General features: G+C 39.4%; 1 protein-coding gene across 1 annotated transcript in view; it reads right to left on the reverse strand.

The window, feature by feature from the left end:
* Positions 1 to 19,715, reverse strand: part of card11 (caspase recruitment domain family, member 11) — a gene marked incomplete at both ends in the record, with an annotated part of 123,757 nt that extends 104,042 nt beyond the window's left edge. The window contains 3 exons of the mRNA XM_084190991.1: positions 17,700 to 17,876; positions 19,147 to 19,284; positions 19,478 to 19,715. Of these exons, the coding sequence (XP_084047117.1) occupies positions 17,700 to 17,876; positions 19,147 to 19,284; positions 19,478 to 19,715 (553 nt within the window). The remainder of the gene's footprint in view (positions 1 to 17,699; positions 17,877 to 19,146; positions 19,285 to 19,477) is intronic.
* Between the last annotated feature and the right edge of the window lie 7,880 nt (positions 19,716 to 27,595).

A 27,595-nucleotide genomic window follows, 5' to 3' on the forward strand; every position in this document is an offset into this window, starting at 1 on the left:
CTATATAGAGTGGAGGATCCCTTCATAAAGATGAGACTGTATATAATATATAATAACACTATATAGAGTGGAGGATCCCTTCATAAAGATGAGACTGTATATAATATATAATAACACTATATAGAGTGGATGATCCCTTCATAAAGATGAGCCTGTATATAATATATAATAACACTATATAGAGTGGAGGATCCCTTCATAAAGATGAGCCTGTATATAATATATAATAACACTATATAGAGTGGAGGATCCCTTCATAAAGATGAGACTGTATATAATATATAATAACAATATATAGAGTGGAGGATCCCTTCATAAAGATGAGACTGTATATAATATATAATAACACTATATAGAGGGGAGGATCCCTTCAGATGAGACTGTATATAATATATAATAACACTATATAGAGTGGAGGATCCCTTCATAAAGATGAGACTGTATATAATATATAATAACACTATATAGAGTGGAGGATCCCTTCAGATGAGACTGTATATAATATATAATAACACTATATAGAGGGGAGGATCCCTTCATAAAGATGAGACTGTATATAATATATAATAACACTATATAGAGTGGAGGATCCCTTCATAAAGATGAGACTGTATATAATATATAATAACACTATATAGAGTGGAGGATCCCTTCAGATGAGACTGTATATAATATATAATAACACTATATAGAGGGGAGGATCCCTTCATAAAGATGAGACTGTATATAATATATAATAACACTATATAGAGGGGAGGATCCCTTCATAAAGATGAGACTGTATATAATATATAATAACACTATATAGAGTGGAGGATCCCTTCAGATGAGACTGTATATAATATATAATAACACTATATAGAGTGGAGGATCCCTTCATAAAGATGAGACTGTATATAATATATAATAACACTATATAGAGTGGAGGATCCCTTCATAAAGATGAGACTGTATATAATATATAATAACACTATATAGAGTGGAGGATCCCTTCAGATGAGACTGTATATAACATATAATAACACTATATAGAGTGGAGGATCCCTTCATAAAGATGAGACTGTATATAATATATAATAACACTATATAGAGGGGAGGATCTCTTCATGAAGATGAGACTGTATATAATATATAATAACACTATATAGAGTGGAGGATCCCTTCATAAAGATGAGACTGTATATAATATATAATAACACTATTTAGAGTGGAGGATCCCTTCAGATGAGACTGTATATAATATATAATAACACTATATAGAGTGGAGGATCCCTTCATAAAGATGAGACTGTATATAATATATAATAACACTATATAGAGTGGAGGATCCCTTCAGATGAGACTGTATATAATATATAATAACACTATATAGAGGGGAGGATCCCTTCATAAAGATGAGACTGTATATAATATATAATAACACTATATAGAGTGGAGGATCCCTTCATAAAGATGAGACTGTATATAATATATAATAACACTATATAGAGTGGAGGATCCCTTCAGATGAGACTGTATATAATATATAATAACACTATATAGAGGGGAGGATCCCTTCATAAAGATGAGACTGTATATAATATATAATAACACTATATAGAGGGGAGGATCCCTTCATAAAGATGAGACTGTATATAATATATAATAACACTATATAGAGTGGAGGATCCCTTCAGATGAGACTGTATATAATATATAATAACACTATATAGAGTGGAGGATCCCTTCATAAAGATGAGACTGTATATAATATATAATAACACTATATAGAGGGGAGGATCCCTTCATAAAGATGAGACTGTATATAATATATAATAACACTATATAGAGTGGAGGATCCCTTCAGATGAGACTGTATATAATATATAATAACACTATATAGAGTGGAGGATCCCTTCATAAAGATGAGACTGTATATAATATATAATAACACTATATAGAGGGGAGGATCCCTTCATAAAGATGAGACTGTATATAATATATAATAACACTATATAGAGTGGAGGATCCCTTCATAAAGATGAGACTGTATATAATATATAATAACACTATATAGAGTGGAGGATCCCTTCAGATGAGACTGTATATAATATATAATAACACTATATAGAGTGGAGGATCCCTTCATAAAGATGAGACTGTATATAATATATAATAACACTATATAGAGGGGAGGATCCCTTCATAAAGATGAGACTGTATATAATATATAATAACACTATATAGAGGGGAGGATCCCTTCATAAAGATGAGACTGTATATAATATATAATAACACTATATAGAGTGGAGGATCCCTTCATAAAGATGAGACTGTATATAATATATAATAACACTATATAGAGGGGAGGATCCCTTCAGATGAGACTGTATATAATATATAATAACACTATATAGAGGGGAGGATCCCTTCATAAAGATGAGACTGTATATAATATATAATAACACTATATAGAGGGGAGGATCCCTTCATAAAGATGAGACTGTATATAATATATAATAACACTATATAGAGTGGAGGATCCCTTCATAAAGATGAGACTGTATATATAATAACACTATATAGAGTGGAGGATCCCTTCATAAAGATGAGACTGTATATAATATATAATAACACTATATAGAGTGGAGGATCCCTTCATAAAGATGAGACTGTATATAATATATAATAACACTATATAGAGGGGAGGATCCCTTCATAAAGATGAGACTATATAATATATAATAACACTATATAGAGTGGAGAATCCCTTCATAAAGATGAGACTGTATATAATATATAATAACACTATATAGAGGGGAGGATCCCTTCATAAAGATGAGACTGTATATAATATATAATAACACTATATAGAGGGGAGGATCCCTTCATAAAGATGAGACTGTATATAATATAATATAACACTATATAGAGTGGAGGATCCCTTCATAAAGATGAGACTGTATATAATATATAATAACACTATATAGAGTGGAGGATCCCTTCATAAAGATGAGACTGTATATAATATATAATAACACTATATAGAGTGGATGATCCCTTCATAAAGATGAGACTGTATATAATATATAATAACACTATATAGAGTGGAGGATCCCTTCATAACGATGAGACTGTATATAATATATAATAACACTATATAGAGTGGAGGATCCCTTCATAAAGATGAGACTGTATATAATATATAATAACACTATATAGAGTGGAGGATCCCTTCATAAAGATGAGACTGTATATAATATATAATAACAATATATAGAGTGGAGGATCCCTTCATAAAGATGAGACTGTATATAATATATAATAACACTATATAGAGGGGAGGATCCCTTCAGATGAGACTGTATATAATATATAATAACACTATATAGAGTGGAGGATCCCTTCATGAAGATGAGACTGTATATAATATATAATAACACTATATAGAGGGGAGGATCCCTTCAGATGAGACTGTATATAATATATAATAACACTATATAGAGTGGAGGATCCCTTCATAAAGATGAGACTGTATATAATATATAATAACACTATATAGAGGGGAGGATCCCTTCAGATGAGACTGTATATAATATATAATAACACTATATAGAGTGGAGGATCCCTTCATAAAGATGAGACTGTATATAATATATAATAACAATATATAGAGTGGAGGATCCCTTCAGATGAGACTGTATATAATATATAATAACACTATATAGAGGGGAGGATCCCTTCATAAAGATGAGACTGTATATAATATATATAATAACACTATATAGAGGGGAGGATCCCTTCATAAAGATGAGACTGTATATAATATATAATAACACTATATAGAGTAGAGGATCCCTTCATAAAGATGAGACCGTATATAATATATAATAACACTATATAGAGTGGAGGATCCCTTCATAAAGATGAGACTGTATATAATATATAATAACACTATATAGAGGGGAGGATCCCTTCATAAAGATGAGACTGTATATAATATATAATAACACTATATAGAGTGGAGGATCCCTTCATAAAGATGAGACTGTATATATAATAACACTATATAGAGTGGAGGATCCCTTCATAAAGATGAGACTGTATATATAATAACACTATATAGAGTGGAGGATCCCTTCATAAAGATGAGACCGTATATAATATATAATAACACTATATAGAGTGGAGGATCCCTTCATAAAGATGAGACTGTATATAATATATAATAACACTATATAGAGGGGAGGATCCCTTCATAAAGATGAGACTGTATATAATATATAATAACACTATATAGAGTGGAGGATCCCTTCATAAAGATGAGACTGTATATAATATATAATAACACTATATAGAGTGGAGGATCCCTTCATAGATGAGACTGTATATAATATATAATAACACTATATAGAGGGGAGGATCCCTTCATAAAGATGAGACTGTATATATAATAACACTATATAGAGGGGAGGATCCCTTCATAAAGATGAGACTGTATATATAATAACACTATATAGAGTGGAGGATCCCTTCATAAAGATGAGACTGTATATAATATATAATAACACTATATAGAGTGGAGGATCCCTTCATAAAGATGAGACTGTATATAATATATAATAACACTATATAGAGTGGAGGATCCCTTCATAAAGATGAGACTGTATATATAATAACACTATATAGAGGGGAGGATCCCTTCATAAAGATGAGACTGTATATATAATAACACTATATAGAGTGGAGGATCCCTTCATAAAGTGATATGTATATATGATCTACAATCTTATAGAGTGAGGATCCCTTCATAAAGATGAGACTGTATACTACAGTCTACATCTATATGAGAGGGGAATCCCTGCCACTAAAGATAGACGTTATTAAGATTATATAAGCCTCATCTTTTTAGAGTGGGAGGCCTCCAGCTCTATATAGTCGATTAGTATCTATTATAACAGTCACACTATATAGAGTGGAGGATCCCTTCATAAAGATGAGACTGTATATAATATATAATAACACTATATAGAGGGGAGGATCCCTTCATAAAATGAGACTGTATATAATATATAATAACACTATATAGAGGGGAGGATCCCTTCATAAAGATGAGACTGTATATATAATAACACTATATAGAGGGGAGGATCCCTTCATAAAGATGAGACTGTATATATAATAACACTATATAGAGTGGAGGATCCCTTCATAAAGATGAGACTGTATATAATATATAATAACACTATATAGAGGGGAGGATCCCTTCATAAAGATGAGACCGTATATAATATATAATAACACTATATAGAGTGGAGGATCCCTTCATAAAGATGAGACCGTATATAATATATAATAACACTATATAGAGTGGAGGATCCCTTCATAAAGATGAGACCGTATATAATATATATAATAACACTATATAGAGTGGAGGATCCCTTCATAAAGATGAGACTGCATATAATATATAATAACACTATATAGAGGGGAGGATCCCTTCATAATATAATATATAATAACACTATATAGAGTGGAGGATCCTTTCATAAAGATGAGACTGTATATAATATATAATAACACTATATAGAGTGGAGGATCCCTTCATAAAGATGAGACCGTATATAATATATATAATAACACTATATAGAGGGGAGGATCCCTTCATAAAGATGAGACTGTATATAATATATAATAACACTATATAGAGGGGAGGATCCCTTCATAAAGATGAGACCGTATATAATATATAATAACACTATATAGAGTGGAGGATCCCTTCATAAAGATGAGACTGTATATAATATATAATAACACTATATAGAGTGGAGGATCCCTTCATAAAGATGAGACTGTATATATAATAACACTATATAGAGTGGAGGATCCCTTCATAAAGATGAGACTGTATATATAATAACACTCTATAGAGTGGAGGATCCCTTCATAAAGATGAGACTGTATATATAATAACACTATATAGAGTGGAGGATCCCTTCATAAAGATGAGACTGTATATAATATATAATAACACTATATAGAGTGGAGGATCCCTTCATAAAGATGAGACTGTATATAATATATAATAACACTATATAGAGGGGAGGATCCCTTCATAAAGATGAGACTGTATATAATATATAATAACACTATATAGAGTGGATGATCCCTTCATAAAGATGAGCCTGTATATAATATATAATAACACTATATAGAGTGGAGGATCCCTTCATAAAGATGAGCCTGTATATAATATATAATAACACTATATAGAGTGGAGGATCCCTTCATAAAGATGAGACTGTATATAATATATAATAACAATATATAGAGTGGAGGATCCCTTCATAAAGATGAGACTGTATATAATATATAATAACACTATATAGAGGGGAGGATCCCTTCAGATGAGACTGTATATAATATATAATAACACTATATAGAGTGGAGGATCCCTTCATAAAGATGAGACTGTATATAATATATAATAACACTATATAGAGTGGAGGATCCCTTCAGATGAGACTGTATATAATATATAATAACACTATATAGAGGGGAGGATCCCTTCATAAAGATGAGACTGTATATAATATATAATAACACTATATAGAGTGGAGGATCCCTTCATAAAGATGAGACTGTATATAATATATAATAACACTATATAGAGTGGAGGATCCCTTCAGATGAGACTGTATATAATATATAATAACACTATATAGAGGGGAGGATCCCTTCATAAAGATGAGACTGTATATAATATATAATAACACTATATAGAGGGGAGGATCCCTTCATAAAGATGAGACTGTATATAATATATAATAACACTATATAGAGTGGAGGATCCCTTCAGATGAGACTGTATATAATATATAATAACACTATATAGAGTGGAGGATCCCTTCATAAAGATGAGACTGTATATAATATATAATAACACTATATAGAGGGGAGGATCCCTTCATAAAGATGAGACTGTATATAATATATAATAACACTATATAGAGTGGAGGATCCCTTCAGATGAGACTGTATATAACATATAATAACACTATATAGAGTGGAGGATCCCTTCATAAAGATGAGACTGTATATAATATATAATAACACTATATAGAGGGGAGGATCCCTTCATAAAGATGAGACTGTATATAATATATAATAACACTATATAGAGTGGAGGATCCCTTCATAAAGATGAGACTGTATATAATATATAATAACACTATTTAGAGTGGAGGATCCCTTCAGATGAGACTGTATATAATATATAATAACACTATATAGAGTGGAGGATCCCTTCATAAAGATGAGACTGTATATAATATATAATAACACTATATAGAGTGGAGGATCCCTTCAGATGAGACTGTATATAATATATAATAACACTATATAGAGGGGAGGATCCCTTCATAAAGATGAGACTGTATATAATATATAATAACACTATATAGAGTGGAGGATCCCTTCATAAAGATGAGACTGTATATAATATATAATAACACTATATAGAGTGGAGGATCCCTTCAGATGAGACTGTATATAATATATAATAACACTATATAGAGGGGAGGATCCCTTCATAAAGATGAGACTGTATATAATATATAATAACACTATATAGAGGGGAGGATCCCTTCATAAAGATGAGACTGTATATAATATATAATAACACTATATAGAGTGGAGGATCCCTTCAGATGAGACTGTATATAATATATAATAACACTATATAGAGTGGAGGATCCCTTCATAAAGATGAGACTGTATATAATATATAATAACACTATATAGAGGGGAGGATCCCTTCATAAAGATGAGACTGTATATAATATATAATAACACTATATAGAGTGGAGGATCCCTTCAGATGAGACTGTATATAATATATAATAACACTATATAGAGTGGAGGATCCCTTCATAAAGATGAGACTGTATATAATATATAATAACACTATATAGAGGGGAGGATCCCTTCATAAAGATGAGACTGTATATAATATATAATAACACTATATAGAGTGGAGGATCCCTTCATAAAGATGAGACTGTATATAATATATAATAACACTATATAGAGTGGAGGATCCCTTCAGATGAGACTGTATATAATATATAATAACACTATATAGAGTGGAGGATCCCTTCATAAAGATGAGACTGTATATAATATATAATAACACTATATAGAGGGGAGGATCCCTTCATAAAGATGAGACTGTATATAATATATAATAACACTATATAGAGGGGAGGATCCCTTCATAAAGATGAGACTGTATATAATATATAATAACACTATATAGAGTGGAGGATCCCTTCATAAAGATGAGACTGTATATAATATATAATAACACTATATAGAGGGGAGGATCCCTTCAGATGAGACTGTATATAATATATAATAACACTATATAGAGGGGAGGATCCCTTCATAAAGATGAGACTGTATATAATATATAATAACACTATATAGAGGGGAGGATCCCTTCATAAAGATGAGACTGTATATAATATATAATAACACTATATAGAGTGGAGGATCCCTTCATAAAGATGAGACTGTATATATAATAACACTATATAGAGTGGAGGATCCCTTCATAAAGATGAGACTGTATATAATATATAATAACACTATATAGAGTGGAGGATCCCTTCATAAAGATGAGACTGTATATAATATATAATAACACTATATAGAGGGGAGGATCCCTTCATAAAGATGAGACTATATAATATATAATAACACTATATAGAGTGGAGAATCCCTTCATAAAGATGAGACTGTATATAATATATAATAACACTATATAGAGGGGAGGATCCCTTCATAAAGATGAGACTGTATATAATATATAATAACACTATATAGAGGGGAGGATCCCTTCATAAAGATGAGACTGTATATAATATAATATAACACTATATAGAGTGGAGGATCCCTTCATAAAGATGAGACTGTATATAATATATAATAACACTATATAGAGTGGAGGATCCCTTCATAAAGATGAGACTGTATATAATATATAATAACACTATATAGAGTGGATGATCCCTTCATAAAGATGAGACTGTATATAATATATAATAATACTATATAGAGTGGAGGATCCCTTCATAACGATGAGACTGTATATAATATATAATAACACTATATAGAGTGGAGGATCCCTTCATAAAGATGAGACTGTATATAATATATAATAACACTATATAGAGTGGAGGATCCCTTCATAAAGATGAGACTGTATATAATATATAATAACAATATATAGAGTGGAGGATCCCTTCATAAAGATGAGACTGTATATAATATATAATAACACTATATAGAGGGGAGGATCCCTTCAGATGAGACTGTATATAATATATAATAACACTATATAGAGTGGAGGATCCCTTCATGAAGATGAGACTGTATATAATATATAATAACACTATATAGAGGGGAGGATCCCTTCAGATGAGACTGTATATAATATATAATAACACTATATAGAGTGGAGGATCCCTTCATAAAGATGAGACTGTATATAATATATAATAACACTATATAGAGGGAGGATCCCTTCAGATGAGACTGTATATAATATATAATAACACTATATAGAGTGGAGGATCCCTTCATAAGATGAGACTGTATATAATATATAATAACAATATATAGAGTGGAGGATCCCTTCAGATGAGACTGTATATAATATATAATAACACTATATAGAGGGGAGGATCCCTTCATAAAGATGAGACTGTATATAATATATATAATAACACTATATAGAGGGGAGGATCCCTTCATAAAGATGAGACTGTATATAATATATAATAACACTATATAGAGTAGAGGATCCCTTCATAAAGATGAGACCGTATATAATATATAATAACACTATATAGAGTGGAGGATCCCTTCATAAAGATGAGACTGTATATAATATATAATAACACTATATAGAGGGGAGGATCCCTTCATAAAGATGAGACTGTATATAATATATAATAACACTATATAGAGTGGAGGATCCCTTCATAAAGATGAGACTGTATATATAATAACACTATATAGAGTGGAGGATCCCTTCATAAAGATGAGACTGTATATATAATAACACTATATAGAGTGGAGGATCCCTTCATAAAGATGAGACCGTATATAATATATAATAACACTATATAGAGTGGAGGATCCCTTCATAAAGATGAGACTGTATATAATATATAATAACACTATATAGAGGGGAGGATCCCTTCATAAAGATGAGACTGTATATAATATATAATAACACTATATAGAGTGGAGGATCCCTTCATAAAGATGAGACTGTATATAATATATAATAACACTATATAGAGTGGAGGATCCCTTCAGATGAGACTGTATATAATATATAATAACACTATATAGAGGGGAGGATCCCTTCATAAAGATGAGACTGTATATATAATAACACTATATAGAGGGGAGGATCCCTTCATAAAGATGAGACTGTATATATAATAACACTATATAGAGTGGAGGATCCCTTCATAAAGATGAGACTGTATATAATATATAATAACACTATATAGAGTGGAGGATCCCTTCATAAAGATGAGACTGTATATAATATATAATAACACTATATAGAGTGGAGGATCCCTTCATAAAGATGAGACTGTATATATAATAACACTATATAGAGGGGAGGATCCCTTCATAAAGATGAGACTGTATATATAATAACACTATATAGAGTGGAGGATCCCTTCATAAAGATGAGACTGTATATAATATATAATAACACTATATAGAGTGGAGGATCCCTTCATAAAGATGAGACTGTATATAATATATAATAACACTATATAGAGTGGAGGATCCCTTCATAAAGATGAGACTGTATATAATATATAATAACACTATATAGAGGGGAGGACCCCTTCATAAAGATGAGACTGTATATAATATATAATAACACTATATAGAGTGGAGGATCCCTTCATAAAGATGAGACTGTATATAATATATAATAACACTATATAGAGGGGAGGATCCCTTCATAAAAATGAGACTGTATATAATATATAATAACACTATATAGAGGGGAGGATCCCTTCATAAAGATGAGACTGTATATATAATAACACTATATAGAGGGGAGGATCCCTTCATAAAGATGAGACTGTATATATAATAACACTATATAGAGTGGAGGATCCCTTCATAAAGATGAGACTGTATATAATATATAATAACACTATATAGAGGGGAGGATCCCTTCATAAAGATGAGACCGTATATAATATATAATAACAATATATAGAGTGGAGGATCCCTTCATAAAGATGAGACTGTATATAATATATAATAATACTATATAGAGTGGAGGATCCCTTCATAACGATGAGACTGTATATAATATATAATAACACTATATAGAGTGGAGGATCCCTTCATAAAGATGAGACTGTATATAATATATAATAACACTATATAGAGTGGAGGATCCCTTCATAAAGATGAGACTGTATATAATATATAGAGTGGAGGATCCCTTCATAAAGATGAGACCGTATATAATATATATAATAACACTATATAGAGGGGAGGATCCCTTCATAAAGATGAGACTGTATATAATATATAATAACACTATATAGAGGGGAGGATCCCTTCATAAAGATGAGACCGTATATAATATATAATAACACTATATAGAGTGGAGGATCCCTTCATAAAGATGAGACTGTATATAATATATAATAACACTATATAGAGTGGAGGATCCCTTCATAAAGATGAGACTGTATATATAATAACACTATATAGAGTGGAGGATCCCTTCATAAAGATGAGACTGTATATATAATAACACTCTATAGAGTGGAGGATCCCTTCATAAAGATGAGACTGTATATATAATAACACTATATAGAGTGGAGGATCCCTTCATAAAGATGAGACTGTATATAATATATAATAACACTATATAGAGTGGAGGATCCCTTCATAAAGATGAGACTGTATATAATATATAATAACACTATATAGAGGGGAGGATCCCTTCATAAAGATGAGACTGTATATAATATATAATAACACTATATAGAGTGGAGGATCCCTTCATAAAGATGAGACTGTATATAATATATAATAACACTATATAGAGGGGAGGATCCCTTCATAAAGATGAGACTGTATATAATATATAATAACACTATATAGAGGGGAGGATCCCTTCATAAAGATGAGACTGTATATAATATATATAATAACACTATATAGAGTGGAGGATCCCTTCATAAAGATGAGACTGTATATAATATATAATAACACTATATAGAGTGGAGGATCCCTTCATAAAGATGAGACTATATAATATATAATAACACTATATAGAGTGGAGGATCCCTTCATAAAGATGAGACTGTATATATAATAACACTATATAGAGTGGAGGATCCCTTCATAAAGATGAGACTATATAATATATAATAACACTATATAGAGTGGAGTATCCCTTCATAAAGATGAGACTGTATATAATATATAATAACACTATATAGAGTGGAGGATCCCTTCATAAAGATGAGACTGTATATAATATATAATAACACTATATAGAGTGGAGGATCCCTTCATAAAGATGAGACTGTATATAATATATAATAACACTATATAGAGTGGAGGATCCCTTCATAAAGATGAGACTGTATATAATATATAATAACACTATATAGAGGGGAGGATCCCTTCATAAAGATGAGACTGTATATAATATATAATAACACTATATAGAGTGGAGGATCCCTTCATAAAGATGAGACTGTATATAATATATAATAACACTATATAGAGGGGAGGATCCCTTCATAATGATGAGACTGTATATAATATATAATAACACTATATAGAGTGGAGGATCCCTTCATAAAGATGAGACTGTATATAATATATAATAACACTATATAGAGGGGAGGATCCCTTCATAAAGATGATACTGTATATAATATATAATAACACTATATAGAGTGGAGGATCCCTTCATAAAGATGAGACTGTATATAATATATAATAACACTATATAGAGTGGAGGATCCCTTCATAATGATGAGACTGTATATAATATATAATAACACTATATAGAGTGGAGGATCCCTTCATAAAGATGAGACTGTATATAATATATAATAACACTATATAGAGGGGAGGATCCCTTCATAAAGATGAGACTGTATATAATATATAATAACACTATATAGAGGGGAGGATCCCTTCATAAAGATGAGACTGTATACACTGTACTGTACTGTACTATACTATACTATACTATACTATACTATACTATACTGTACTATACTATACTGTACAGTACTGTACTATACTGAACGGTACTGTACTGTAATATACTATAATGTGCTCTACTGAACCATACTGTACTATACTGTACTATACTATACTATACTGAATGGTACTGTACTGTAATATACTATACTGTGCTCTACTGAACCATACTATACTATACTGTACTGTACCTTTACTTTACTGTACTTTACTGTATTGCACTGTACTGTACTTTACTGTACCTTTACTGTACTGCACTGTACTGTACTTTACTGTACCTTTACTGTACTGCACTGTACTGTACTGTACCTTTACTGTACTGTACTGTAATGTACTATACTATACTATACTATACTATACTATACTGAACGGTACTGTACTGCACTGTACTGTACAATATTGTAATTTATTTGTTGGTATTTTATTAGGATCCCCATTAGCTGTTGCGAAATTTCCAGCTACTCTTCCTGTACTGAACTATTCTATACTATACTGAACTCTACTGAACTATACTGAACTATACTGTACTATACTGTACTGAACTGTGCTGTACTATACATAACTTTACTGTAATGTACAGAACTATACTGTACTATACTGTACTATACTATACTATACTATACTATACTGTACTATACTATACTGTACTATACTATACTATACTATACTGTACTATACTGAACTATACTGAACTATACTGTACATAACTGCACTATAATATACTGCACTGCACTATACTATATTATACTATACTATACTATACTATACTATAATATACTATACTATACTATACTATACTATACTATACTATACTATACTATACTATACTATACTATACGGTCCTATACTATACTATACTATACTATACTATAATATACTATACTATACTATACTATACTATACTATACTATAATATACTATACTATACTATACTATACTATACTGTCCTATACTATACTATACTATACTATACTATACTATACTATACTATACTATACTATACTATACTATACTATACTATACTATACTATACTATACTATACTATACTATACGGTCCTATACTATACTATACTATACTATACTATACTATACTATACTATACTGAACTATACTGTTCATAGCTGTGATGTACTTAACTATACTTAACTATACTGTACTATACTGTACATAACTGTACTGAACTGAAATATACTGTACTATACTATACCGAACTATACTGAACTATACTGTACATAACTGTACTGTACTGAATAGGGGTGTAACGATTCGTTTTAACAACGATTCGATTTGTATCACGATTCGTGGTTGTCGATACGATTCAAGGACGATATTGGTTCATTTAGAACGATACGATCCGAAACGATTCAGTGACTTGAAATCGATTCAGTAACATTTTAGCCAAAAATTCAACCAGTGTGACTGAAATAAATACCTGGTAACCAGTTGCATTTGAATGGCTGGCAATAGTCTTGATATTTTTAACAGTGTTTCATGCCTCCATGCAGACCATCTGGTATTATGAAACTTACCCAGTTCCACAAAGGAGATCCCATTTTCTTCACATAGCTTTATTCAGTGCAGCAGTTTTTTTTGCTCCACCTTTTTGTAAATAAAACTGCAGCAGCTTGACCACAGAGCGATGAAATGTCTCACAGTAAGGAACGTTGCAATCAGCTGATTTCGCGCAATTCTCCAGTGTGTGTGCAGTGCACAGAATGTGCACAAGGGAGTCTCCAACCGCAGCATGTTGCCGGAGTTTTGGCACAACGCCGTTGTAGATACCTACGTTGACAGCAGCCCCGTCTGTGCACACAGCGACCAACTTTGTTGTCCAGTCATCCAAGCCTGTGTCCTGGAAAAGTCTCACAAGTCCGTTTGTTATGGCCTGTGCGGTTCGGTCAGCACCCAATTCAATCAGTCCAATAAAGTCCGAAGTAAACTCTCCGTTGCTGGACACAGACACAATGTAAACTATTTCCTGCTCAGTTTTTGTGATGTCCTCAGATCCATCAAAAAGCAGCCCCCAAAATTCAGCAGACTGCAACTTGGCTCGTAACTCCCCGCTGATGGTGTGAGCGATGCTCTGCATGATCCGTGTGCCCCCTTCACGTGAATGATATGCACCTCCAACATTTACTCCTAGCCGCTTCAGTAAAGGAACATCCTCAGAATGGGAAGACATGGGACGTGCGTGTTTAGCTTTATGGAAAGAGAAAAATATTAAACAGAGCTTGCCGCTGTTCTTCATTCAGCTTGTCTCGCCATCTGGCAAGTGGGCGACTGGACATTTATTCTCGGCTAGCTTTTAGCAATGGCTTGCGCCACATTCGTGTGCTCCTTGCTCTTTTCATGTTTGTCAAATAAAGGATGGTTGAAATTCTTTGAGCCTTTATAAAATGCACCTGTTTTGTCTGCTAGATGTGGATTTGAGCGGCAAATCTTGCACCACATTTCAGTGCGCTCATCGTTAGCTTCAAGCCACTGCACATCTTGGAGCCACTTTTCCGAAAAAAGTATTTTCTTCGGCTATGGCTCCAGTTGGCGTTTCTTTGTAGGTGGCGAAACGCCAAAGAAGCTGCTTAATGTCTGTTGCTTTTTGGACATCCCTGACAGTAGTTGACAAGCAACATGTCATGTGTAAGGTTAGATGAGAAGATCGGTCAAGTACGCAAAGGCGCGTAGTAACACAAGTGGCATTACGCATTCCTGATTTTTGTCGCGCTTGCGTATCTGCATACCAGTTATGTGCACCCCTGCATATTTAAGTCTGACGTGCTTAAATCCAATGGGTTATTTCCTAGTATCGATACAATCGATTTATTACATTTTAAAACGATGTTAGATCGATATATGTTGTCCAAAAGGCCAACTCGCCGAGCACAGATCGATGTAGTTGGATCATATGAATATAAATCGATACATCGATGTAGTAGATGGATCGTTACACCCCTAGTACTGAACTATACTGTACTATACTATACTATACTATACTATGCTATACTATACTATACTATACTATACTATACTATACTATACTATACTATACTATACTGAACTATACTGAACTATACTATACTATACTATACTGTGCTATACTCTACTCTACTATACTGTACTCTACTATACTGTGCTATACTGTGATATACTGAACTATACTGAACTGAACTGTACTGAACTATACTATACTGTGCTATACTATACTATACTATACTATACTATACTATACTATACTATACTATACTATACTATACTATACTATACTATACTGTGCTATACTGTGCTATAATATACTATACTATACTATACTGTGCTATACTCTACCTTAATCTACTCCAGTTAACTATACTGGATCTTTTTTTTCCTCAGTTAAACTGGTCTTGGTCTGGTCATGGTCTTAATACATTGATCCTTGGTCTGGGTCTCAGGCGTTGATCTGGGTCTGGATCTAAAGGGTTTCCGGTCTTGACTTAATCTCTGGTACTCACACCAATTTTATACTTTTGAATCCATGTGAGTAGTGGACAAGCGCACACCTCAGGAAACGTTGTGGAGTATTGAAATGCATGGCCAGCAGGGGGCTCCATTCCCTCCAAGAGTGACTTGAATTGTCAGATCCAACCTCACTCAACTTCATTGGCTCACAGGTTTAAGATATCAACCTCATTTATAATACATTTTAAAAATATTGGTCTGTAGATGCTTTACACCAAGTTTCTGAGAAATCAGCTTTCAAAATGGCGGAGGATCCATCATGTTGACATCATTGGTCCTAGAGGAAAATGTGTTCCTTGGTTGGAGTGGAACCTTTGTGCCAAATTCCGAGGCTCTAGGTGGAACGAGGAGGCGGGGCTGACCTTTTGAAGTCAAAGGTTGTTTATAACGACACCATTTGGACGAATTGCACCACGTGTAACCAGATGTATTCAGCCACCAACTTACACCATCCTACCAAGATAGGTCGCTGTAGGTCTTACCATTTCAGACCAACTTACACCATCCTACCAAGTTAGGTCTCTGTAGGTCTTACCATTTCAGACCAACTTACACCATCCTACCAAGTTAGGTCTCTGTAGGTCTTACCATTTCAGACCAACTTACACCATCCTACCAAGTTAGGTCTCTGTAGGTCTTACCATTTCAGACCAACTTACACCATCCTACCAAGTTAGGTCTCTGTAGGTCTTACCATTTCAGACCAACTTACACCATCCACCAAGTTAGGTCTCTGTAGGTCTTACCATTTCAGAGCTCTAGCTCTCCAAAAATGGGATAATAATTACACTACTACTACTACTACTACTACTACTACTAATAATAAAAATAATAATAATAATAATAATAATAATAATAATAATAATAATAATAATAATGTTATTACTCAGCTGGAAGGCTGATAGTTCCTGGTTGGCCAGGCGTAGTTTCTTGTATTCGTCCTCCAGGGTGCGCTGTTTCCCAATGAGGTCAACTCTCTGGACATCTTTAGCTTTGGTCTGCTGCTGCAGCTTGATGACTTCATTCATCAGGAACTGGGTTAACCCTTCTTGACCCTCCTCCACTACAAACAACACACACACACACGCAGTGAGTCAACCATTATAATTCCACAGTGTCTGTTGTCTTGTGTACACTGATGATGGTTATAGGAACAGATGATGGTTATAGGAACAGATGATGGTTATAGGAACAGATGATGGTTATAGGAACAGATGATGGTTATAGGAACAGATGATGGTTATAGGAACAGATGATGGTTATAGTATATAGTATAAGGTGTGTGTGTGTGTCTGTCTGTCTGTCTGTCTGTCTGTCTGTCTGTCTGTCTGTCTGTCTGTCTGTCTGTCTGTGTGTTACCAACGATAGTGGAGAAGCGTCTGGTGGGTTAGGGTTAGTGTGTGTGTGTGTGTGTGTGTGTGTGTGTGTGTGTGTGTGTGTGTGTGTGTCTGCCTGCCTGTCTGTCTGTCTGTCTGTCTGTCTGTCTGTCTGTCTGTCTGTCTGTCTGTCTGTCTGTCTGTCTGTCTGTCTGTCTGTCTGTCTGTCTGTCTGTCTGTCTGTCTGTCTGTCTGTCTGTCTGTCTGTCTGTCTGTGTGTGTGTGTGTGTGTGTGTGTTACCAACGATAGTGGAGAAGCGTCTGGTGGGTTAGGGTTAGTGTGTGTGTGTGTGTGTGTGTGTGTGTGTGTGTGTGTGTGTGTGTGTGTGTGTCTGCCTGCCTGTCTGTCTGTCTGTCTGTCTGTCTGTCTGTCTGTCTGTCTGTCTGTCTGTCTGTCTGTCTGTCTGTCTGTCTGTCTGTCTGTCTGTCTGTGTGTGTGTGTGTGTGTGTGTGTGTTACCAACGATAGTGGAGAAGCGTCTGGTGGGTTAGGGTTAGTGTGTGTGTGTGTGTGTGTGTGTGTGTGTGTGTGTGTGTGTGTGTGTGTGTGTGTGTGTGTGTCTGCCTGCCTGTCTGTCTGTCTGTCTGTCTGTCTGTCTGTCTGTCTGTCTGTCTGTCTGTCTGTCTGTCTGTCTGTCTGTCTGTCTGTCTGTCTGTCTGTCTGTCTGTCTGTGTGTGTGTGTGTGTGTGTGTGTGTTACCAACGATAGTGGAGAAGCGTCTGGTGGGTTAGGGTTAGTGTGTGTGTGTGTGTGTGTGTGTGTGTGTGTGTGTGTTACCAACGATAGTGGAGAAGCGTCTGGTGGGTTAGGGTTAGTGTGTGTGTGTGTGTGTGTGTGTGTTACCAACGATAGTGGAGAAGCGTCTGGTGGGTTAGGGTTAGTGTGTGTGTGTGTGTGTGTGTGTGTGTGTGTGTGTGTGTGTGTGTGTGTGTGTGTGTGTGTGTGTGTGTGTGTTACCAACGATAGTGGAGAAGCGTCTGGTGGGCTCCTTGCCGGTCACCAGCTTGTAAAGGTCAGGATAATAGAACTCAAGACTCTCCAGAAACACCACATGACCTCGCTCTCCTTTACCATGAAGAATGTCTAACAGACGACCTATATACACACACACACACACACACACACACACACACACACACACACACACACACACACACACACACACACACACACACACACACACACACACGTCCAGGGGAAAAAGTAAATTTCATTTCTTGTAATACCTTTTAATGTGTCATCTGATTGATAAAACAATCTGCAATAGAATCTTCCTTTATAGACACACCCTCCTCCTTTATAGACACACCCTCCTCCTTTATAGACACACCCTCCTCCTTTATAGACACACCCTCCTCCTTTATAGACACACCCTCCTCCTTTATAGACACACCCTCCTTCTTTATAGACACACCCTCGTCCTTTATAGACACACCCTCCTCCTTTATAGACACACCCTCCTCCTTTATAGACACACCCTCCTCCTTTATAGACACACCCTCCTCCTTTATAGACACACCCTCCTCCTTTATTGGAGGTATATAGCCATGTTATTACCTGGTACTCTCTGTATATAGCCAGGTTATTACCTGGAACTCTCTGTATATAGCCAGGTTATTACCTGGAACTCTCTGTATATAGCCATGTTATTACCTGGTACTCTCTGTATATAGCCAGGTTATTACCTGGTACTCCCTGTAATAGCCATGTTATTACCTGGTACTCCCTGTATATAGCCATGTTATTACCTGGTACCCCCTGCACATCCACTCAGTACTGGTACTCCCTGTATATAGCCATGTTATTACCTGGTACCCCTGCACATTGACTCAGTACTGGTACTCCCTGTATATAGCCATGTTATTACCTGGTACCCCTGCACATTGACTCAGTACTGGTACTCCCTGTATATAGCCATGTTATTACCTGGTACTCCCTGTATATAGCCATGTTATTACCTGGTACTCCTGCTCATTGATTCAGTACTGGTACTCCCTGTACAGGTTCAATTGTGTTCCAAGATGGCGTAGCAGTGCGGTCGTGTTTTCTGTAGTGTCCATATATTTGTTTTTTTTGTCTTTTTCGTTTATATTTCTCAATCTCACTTTCCACCCTTTAACTAAATATACTTTCCTGCAACCCGGCTCACCCAATGTGGAACGGATTCTATTATTTCTTTATACCTTCTTATCTAGAACCTCTGGCTGAAACTAGCCAGCTAGCCAGCTAACTAGCTAGTTGCTATTAGCCACCGTTAGCGGTCTTCACCACTGTCCGTGGCCTGCACTACCTACCAGCCAGCTCTAGCCTGGACTATTATCGGCCAGTCTGCACATCGCACTATCGAGCCAGAGCATATCGGATTTTCTGCCGGAATCACTGAATCACTGGACCTTAACACCGGATCATCGCAACTAGCTAGCTGCAACCGAATGGCTGTTGTTGTTGTTGGCTAATCACCACTGTCCCGAAGCTAACCCCAGTTAGCCTTGAGCTAGCCTCGAGCCAGGCCCACCTCCCAGCTATCTACCTCTCTGTCAACCGGACGGGACCTCCTAGTGTTGACACGGAGCCCCGCCGATCCATCACGACTGGTCTGCCTACGTAATCGTCTGATGTGGTTTCAACAGGCTTCCCGTTGCGACGACAACGAAGATCCATCTGCTAGCCCCGTCCCGCTAGCACACACAATCAACAGCCGTGCCTCCTGCTCGCCTGTGTGGTAGCAGCCACTCATCTGCTCCTGGACTCACCTATTGCTGTTCACTGGACCTTATGATCACTCAGCTACACAGCTGATGCCTGCTAGACTGTTCCTTTATACGGTGCCCCATCCTGTTTATCTGTTTAGCCTCAGCTCAAACTTTCGTCGCCATTACCAGCTGTTGTCTTAGCTCTCTCGAATAACACCTGTGATTGCGTTATGCCTCTCTCCCATGTCAATGTGCCTTGCCTGTTGCTGTTTCGGTTAGTTCATACTGTACTTTTTCACTGTAGAGCCCCCAGTCCCGCTCAACCTGCCTCGGATAGCTCCTTTGTCCCACCCCCCATACACGCGGAGACCGGCTCAATCGGTGCCTCCAGTGATGCTATCTCTTTCATCGTTACCCAACGCTTAGGTTTACCTCCACTGTACTCATATCCTTCCATATCCTTGTCTGTACATAATGCCCTGAATCTATTCTACAACGCCCGGAAATCTGCCCCTTTTATTCTCTGTACCCAACGCACTAGAAGACCAGTTCTTAAAGCCTTTAGCCGTATCCTTATTCTACTCCTCCTCTGTTCCTCTGGTGATGTAGAGGTTAACCCAGGCCCTGTAGCCCCCAGTATCACTCATACTCCCCAGGCGCTATCATTTGTTGACTTCGTAACCGCAAAAGCCTTGGTTTCTTGCATGTTAACATCAGAAGCCTCCTCCCTAAGTTTGAGTTATTCACTGCGTTAGCACACTCCGCCAACCCTGATGTTCTAGCAGTGTCTGAATCCTGGCTTAGGAAGGCCACCAAAGATTCAGAAATGTCCATTCCCAATGTCCCGAGTTCCACCGAGGCTGCCTCCCCTCCTTGTTCGGACAGGTTTCGGCGTTCATCGTCACCGGCCTACTAGCCACTGCCGCTCCATATATCATCATTCCATTTGTCTTGTCTTGTCAATTACACACACCTGGTTCATATCCCCTCATTAGTCCATGTATAAGTGTTCCCTCTGCCCCCTTGTCCTTGTGGGTGATTGTTTCATGTGAAGATGAATGTAGCTCGGTTGAGCTACCCGTACTTTGTATTGCCGGGGTTATTTCTCCCTGTGTGCCTGTATTGTGTTCCAGTGCGCCTGTATTACGCCCTGTGCTGTTGACGCTATCCAGCGTAACTGTATCCTAAGGAATAAACTCTGTATTCGGTGATTTACCCTCCTGCGCCTGACTCCTTCAAATCCCACTCTCACACCCAACTACAACATTTTCTGTCTAGACAGAACTGCCAAAGGGGACGGAGTTGCAATCTACTGTAGAGATAGCCTGCAGAGCTCTATCATACTATCCAGGTCTGTGCCCAAACAGTTTGAGCTTCTACTTCTAAAACTCCATCTTTCCAGAAATAAGTCTCTCATTGTTGCTGCTTGCTACAAACCCCCCTCAGCCCCCAGCTGTGCCCTGGACACCATATGTGAATTGATTGCCCCCCATCTATCCTCAGAGTTTCTATTGCTTGGTGACCTAAACTGGGATATGCTTAACACCCCGGCCATCCTACAATCTAAACTAGATGCCCTCAATCTCACACAAATTATCAAGGAACCTATTAGGTACAACCCTAAATCCGTAAACATGGGCACCCTCATAGATATCATCCTGACTAACTTACCCTCTAAATACACCTCCGCTGTCTTCAACCAGGATCTCAGCGATCACTGCCTTATTGCCTGCGTCCGTAACGGGTCCGCGGTCAAACGACCACCCCTCATCACTGTCAAACGCTCCCTAAAACACTTCAGCGAGCAGTTCTTTCTAATTGACCTGGCCTGGGTATCCTGTATGGATATTGACCTCATTCCGTCAGTAGAGGATGACTGGTTGTTCTTTAACAGTGCTTTCCTCTCAATCTTAAATAAGCATGCCCCATTCAAAAAATTCAGAACTAAGAACAGATATAGCCCATGGTTCTCCTCAGACTGCCCTTGACCAGCACAAAAACATCCTGTGGCGTACTGCATTAGCATCGAACAGCCCCCGCGATATGCAACTTTTTAGGGAAGTCAGGAGCCAATATACACAATCAGTTAGGAAAGCAAAGGCTAGCTTTTTCAAACAGAAATTTGCATCCTGTTGTCACGGACAGAAGAGGACCCAAGAGCGCAAGTTCAAATTCAGAGTTCTTTATTGAAGGTTTCAGGCGGGAAGAGGAGTGCCAGGGGTGTCAGGGGTTCCAGGGGTGCTTGGGGCTCTGGGGTCTTTCAGGGTCCTGTGGGTACCTGTGCTCCGGGGGTCACCAAATGTCCGGGGGTGTCCAGTCCAAGTGCTTAGTGTGTGTGTTCCCCAGTGATGGAGCGGCGTATCGGGCTGAGGGTGGTGAAGCGTCTGGGCACGCTCATCTGGTGGTCGGAGACCGGAGGGGCTGAAGATCGGAGAGTAGTCGAGGTCCAGAAGGCAGGTCGGGATAGACGGGGCAGTAGAACAAGGAGGCAGTCAAGAAAGGATCGGTATCACAAACAGGAGTCAGAGCGCAGACAGGCAGGTTACTGGTCCGGGTTTGAAGACGATCTGACAGGGCTTGGCTGAAAAACAGGGCTTGATATACTGGGAGAGGTTAGTGGGGAAATGCAGTTCAGCTGGCAGAGTAATTAGAACAGAGTGAGGCAAGGTGAGGATGGTGAGTGGGAAATGCAGTGCAGCTGGCCAGGTAACAAGAGCAGAGCAGGGCGGAGCCAGGTGGAGCTCGTTAGGCAGAGTAGGGAGAGAGTGAGCAGAGTGGCAGAGAATTGAATGCAATTAATGTTGCTACCAGGGAGAGAGAGTGCTCATGACAGGACCCCCCCTCCAAGGGACGGCCCCAGAAGTCCCAAGAACAACATCATGCCGGGAGGGTGGAGGGGAGCAGGCGGCGGGTCAGAACTCCTCCGAGCGGTCCGAGTGAATCTCCTCATCCTCAGAAGGAGCTGGAGGGTCACGGTCGGGAGACAGGACAGGCACTGAGACAGGAGCAGGGTCAGGCACAGGACAGGAAGCAGGGCGGGCAGGACGGCTAGGAACCCCTCTTGGACGGCCCCTACGGATTGCAGGCTGATCAGGATGTAGTCGGTGGAAGTCAGTGATAAGGGTCCGGTCCACTATCCTCCTGGCCGGGATCCAGGTCCTCTCCTCTGGACCATATCCCTCCCAGTCAACGAGGTACTGGAGACCCCTACCCCTTCGCCTAGAGCGGAGCAGCCGCCGGACGGTGAAGACAGGACCGCCATCTACGAGGCGCGGAGGAGGTGGCGCCGGAGCTGCAGGGACCAGGGGACTTTCATGGACCGGCTTGACCTTGGAGACGTGGAAGGTGGGGTGGACCCGCATGGAAGCGGGCAACTGAAGTCGGACCGCCGTTGGACTGATGACTTTCTGCACAGGAAAAGGACCAATGAAGCGAGGAGCCAGCTTTCGTGATTCAACCCGCAGCGGCAGATCCCGGGCAGACAGCCAGACCTTCTGACCAACCCGGTAAGTAGGTGCTGGGGTCCTCCGTCGGTTGGCACCGACGGCGTAGCTGGTTCCAGACTTCAGGAGCACAGTGCGAGCCTGGGCCCAAGTGCGGCGGCAGCGGCGGGCATACGCAAGAGCAGACGGACAGGTGGCATCCGCCTCCTGGCTGGCAAACAGTGGAGGTTGATACCCGTAGACACACTGAAAGGGGGAGAGCCCGGTGGAGGAACTGGTGAGTGAATTATGGGCATATTCCACCCAGAGCAGGTGTTGAGCCCAGGCCCGGGGATTTTGGGAAGCCACACACCTCAGTGCCTTCTCCAGCTCCTGGTTCATGCGTTCAGTCTGGCCGTTTGACTGCGGGTGGAATCCAGACGATAGGCTGGCGGTGGCCCCAAGGAGATGACAGAACTCCTTCCAAAAGGTTGCTGAGAATTGCGGGCCCCGGTCTGACACTATATCCTGGGGTAGGCCATGGATACGAAACACATGTTCCAGGACCACCTGGGAGGTCTCTTTAGCAGAGGGTAGTTTGGGAAGGGGCACGAAGTGGGTCATCTTACTAAAGCGGTCAACAATGGTAAGGATGACTGTGTGTCCGTCAGAGGGCGGAAGGCCCGTAACAAAGTCCAGTGAAACGTGGGACCAGGGCCTCTTGGGTATGAGTAGGGGTTGCAGCAACCCAGCAGGAGGCTGGTTGGGGGTCTTGTTTCGGTTACAAGTGGGACAAGCTCGGATGAATTCTCGGACATCCCGTCTCATCCGCCGCCACCAGAACCGCTGGCGGACCAGATGAAGGGTGCGAGTGATGCCGGGATGACAGGCCAGACGGGATTCGTGCCCCCACTGAATCACAGGTGACCTGAGATTTGCTGGAACAAACAGACGGTTGGGGGCGCTGGTGCTTGGACCTGGCTGGTCCCGAAGAGCCTCCATGACCTGCTTCTCGATCTCCCAGGTGAGGGCCGCTACGACCAATTGGCTGGGAAGAATGGGGGCTGTCATGGCGGTGGTCTCGTCCTTCTGAAACATCCGGGAAAGAGCATCAGGTTTGATGTTGCGAGATCCCGGGCGGTAGGAGAGCGTGAAATTGAAGCGCGTAAAGAACAGAGACCACCGCTGTTGACGGGAGTTCAGCCTCCTGGCTGTTTGGATATACTCCAGGTTCTTGTGGTCTGTCCACACTACGAATGGTTCCTTTGACCCCTCTAACCAGTGCCGCCATTCTTCAAGGGCGAGCTTGACAGCCAACAGCTCGCGGTTCCCAATGTCGTAGTTGCATTCGGCAGGGGTTAGCCGACGGGAGTAGAAGGCACAGGGGTGCATCTTGCCATCCTCAGCTGCTCTTTGAGAAAGCACTGCACCCACTCCCACGTCCGAAGCATCTACCTCCACCACAAACTGCCTTGCTGCATCTGGCATCTGGAGGATGGGAGCAGAAGTGAAACATGTCTTGAGGATATTGAAGGCCTTATCAGCAGCTGATGTCCATTGGTACGGTTGTTTAGTGCTGGTTAGCGCCGTGAGGGGTGCAGCCACTGTGCTATAGTTTCTGATGAATCTCCTATAAAAGTTGGCAAAGCCCAGGAACTGTTGCAACTTTTTCCGAGACTCAGGAACTGGCCAGGAAGTGACAGCCGACACCTTCGTGAGATCCATCTGAATGCTGCCCTCGGTCACCACATACCCCAGGAATGAAACGGTTTTGGCATGGAACTCGCACTTCTCTGCCTTCACGAAAAGAGAGTTCTCCAGCAGGCGGCGCAGGACCAACTGGACGTGGTGCGTGTGTTCTGACAGAGTCTTTGAGAATATTAAAATATCGTCAAGGTACACAAATACGAACGTATTTAGCATGTCCCTGAGGATATCATTCACTAGGGCTTGAAAAACTGCTGGGGCATTGGTGAGGCCGAAGGGCATGACGAGATATTCATAGTGGCCGGTTGGTGTGTTGAACGCTGTCTTCCATTCGTCTCCCTCCCTCATCCGCACCAGATGGTAGGCATTGCGAAGGTCCAGCTTTGTGAATACAGTGGCTCCCTGCAGCAGTTCGAAGGCAGACGAAAGTAAGGGCAGTGGGTAGCGATTCTTAACCGTGATGTCGTTCAGACCCCGGTAATCTATGCATGGACGAAGAGAACCGTCCTTCTTGCCGACAAAGAAGAATCCCGCTCCTGCGGGGGAAGATGACGGTCTAATTATCCCGGCGGCAAGAGAGTCATTAATGTAGTCCTCCATGGCCTTTCTTTCCGGGGCTGACAGTGAATACAGACGACCCTTGGGAGGTGCTGTGCCAGGCAGGAGATCAATCGCGCAGTCATAGGGTCTGTGTGGGGGTAGAGATGTCGCCTTGGATTTGTTGAACACCTCTTTCAGGCTGTGGTAACAGGCCGGAACATTGGATATGTCGGGGGTAGCGCTAGATCTTTCCCGGTGAACGGGCAGGGTGGCCCCCCTTAAACAGGTCTGGTGACAACTCCTTCCCCACTCACGGACTGTTCCTGTCTCCCAGTCGATGTGGGGGTTGTGCTGACGGAGCCACGGGTATCCAAGAATGAGTGGTTGGCCAGGTGAGTGTAGGAGGTGAAACTGGATGGACTCCTGGTGGTTTCCTGACAGCAGGATTGTCACAGGGGCGGAGATATGAGTGACAGTGCCAAGATGATGCCCATCCAGGGCTCGTGCAGGAATGGGTTGTGTCAGTTGATGATGGTTCACGCCCAGTTGCTGTGCAAGCTCAGGGTCCATGATGTTTGCTTCGGCTCCGGAATCCACAAGGGCGGCCAATGTATGAGTCTTGTCAGAAAGCTGAAGGCGGAGATGAAGCAGGGTCTTTCGGATGGAGGGAGACTGAAGGCTTGTTGAGCTCACCCGGATCTCCCCTACACCTGGTGAGCTGCGGCTTTTGCCGGACAAGTGGCGACACGGTGATTTTCGCCACCACAGTAGAGGCAAAGGTTGGAGCTTAGACGGCGCCGACGCTCCTCGGGAGTCAGAGAGGCACGGCCAATCTCCATGGGCTCAGGCTGACTGAGTTGGCTATGGGACTTGACAGGCAGGGGCTGGACAGAAGCGGTATCGACCCGAGTGCGGATGGCAGGTTGACTGAGACGGCCCTTCTCCCTCCTCCGGGTCTGTATACGGCGGTCAATGCGGACGGCAAGGTCAATGGCGGCATCAAGCGTTGAGGGCGGGTCATGGGAAACAAGCTCGTCTTTGATA

This window comes from Coregonus lavaretus (genome assembly GCF_964263955.1).
Source record: "Coregonus lavaretus genome assembly, contig: HAP1_SCAFFOLD_734, whole genome shotgun sequence".
Taxonomy (NCBI): domain Eukaryota; kingdom Metazoa; phylum Chordata; class Actinopteri; order Salmoniformes; family Salmonidae; genus Coregonus; species Coregonus lavaretus.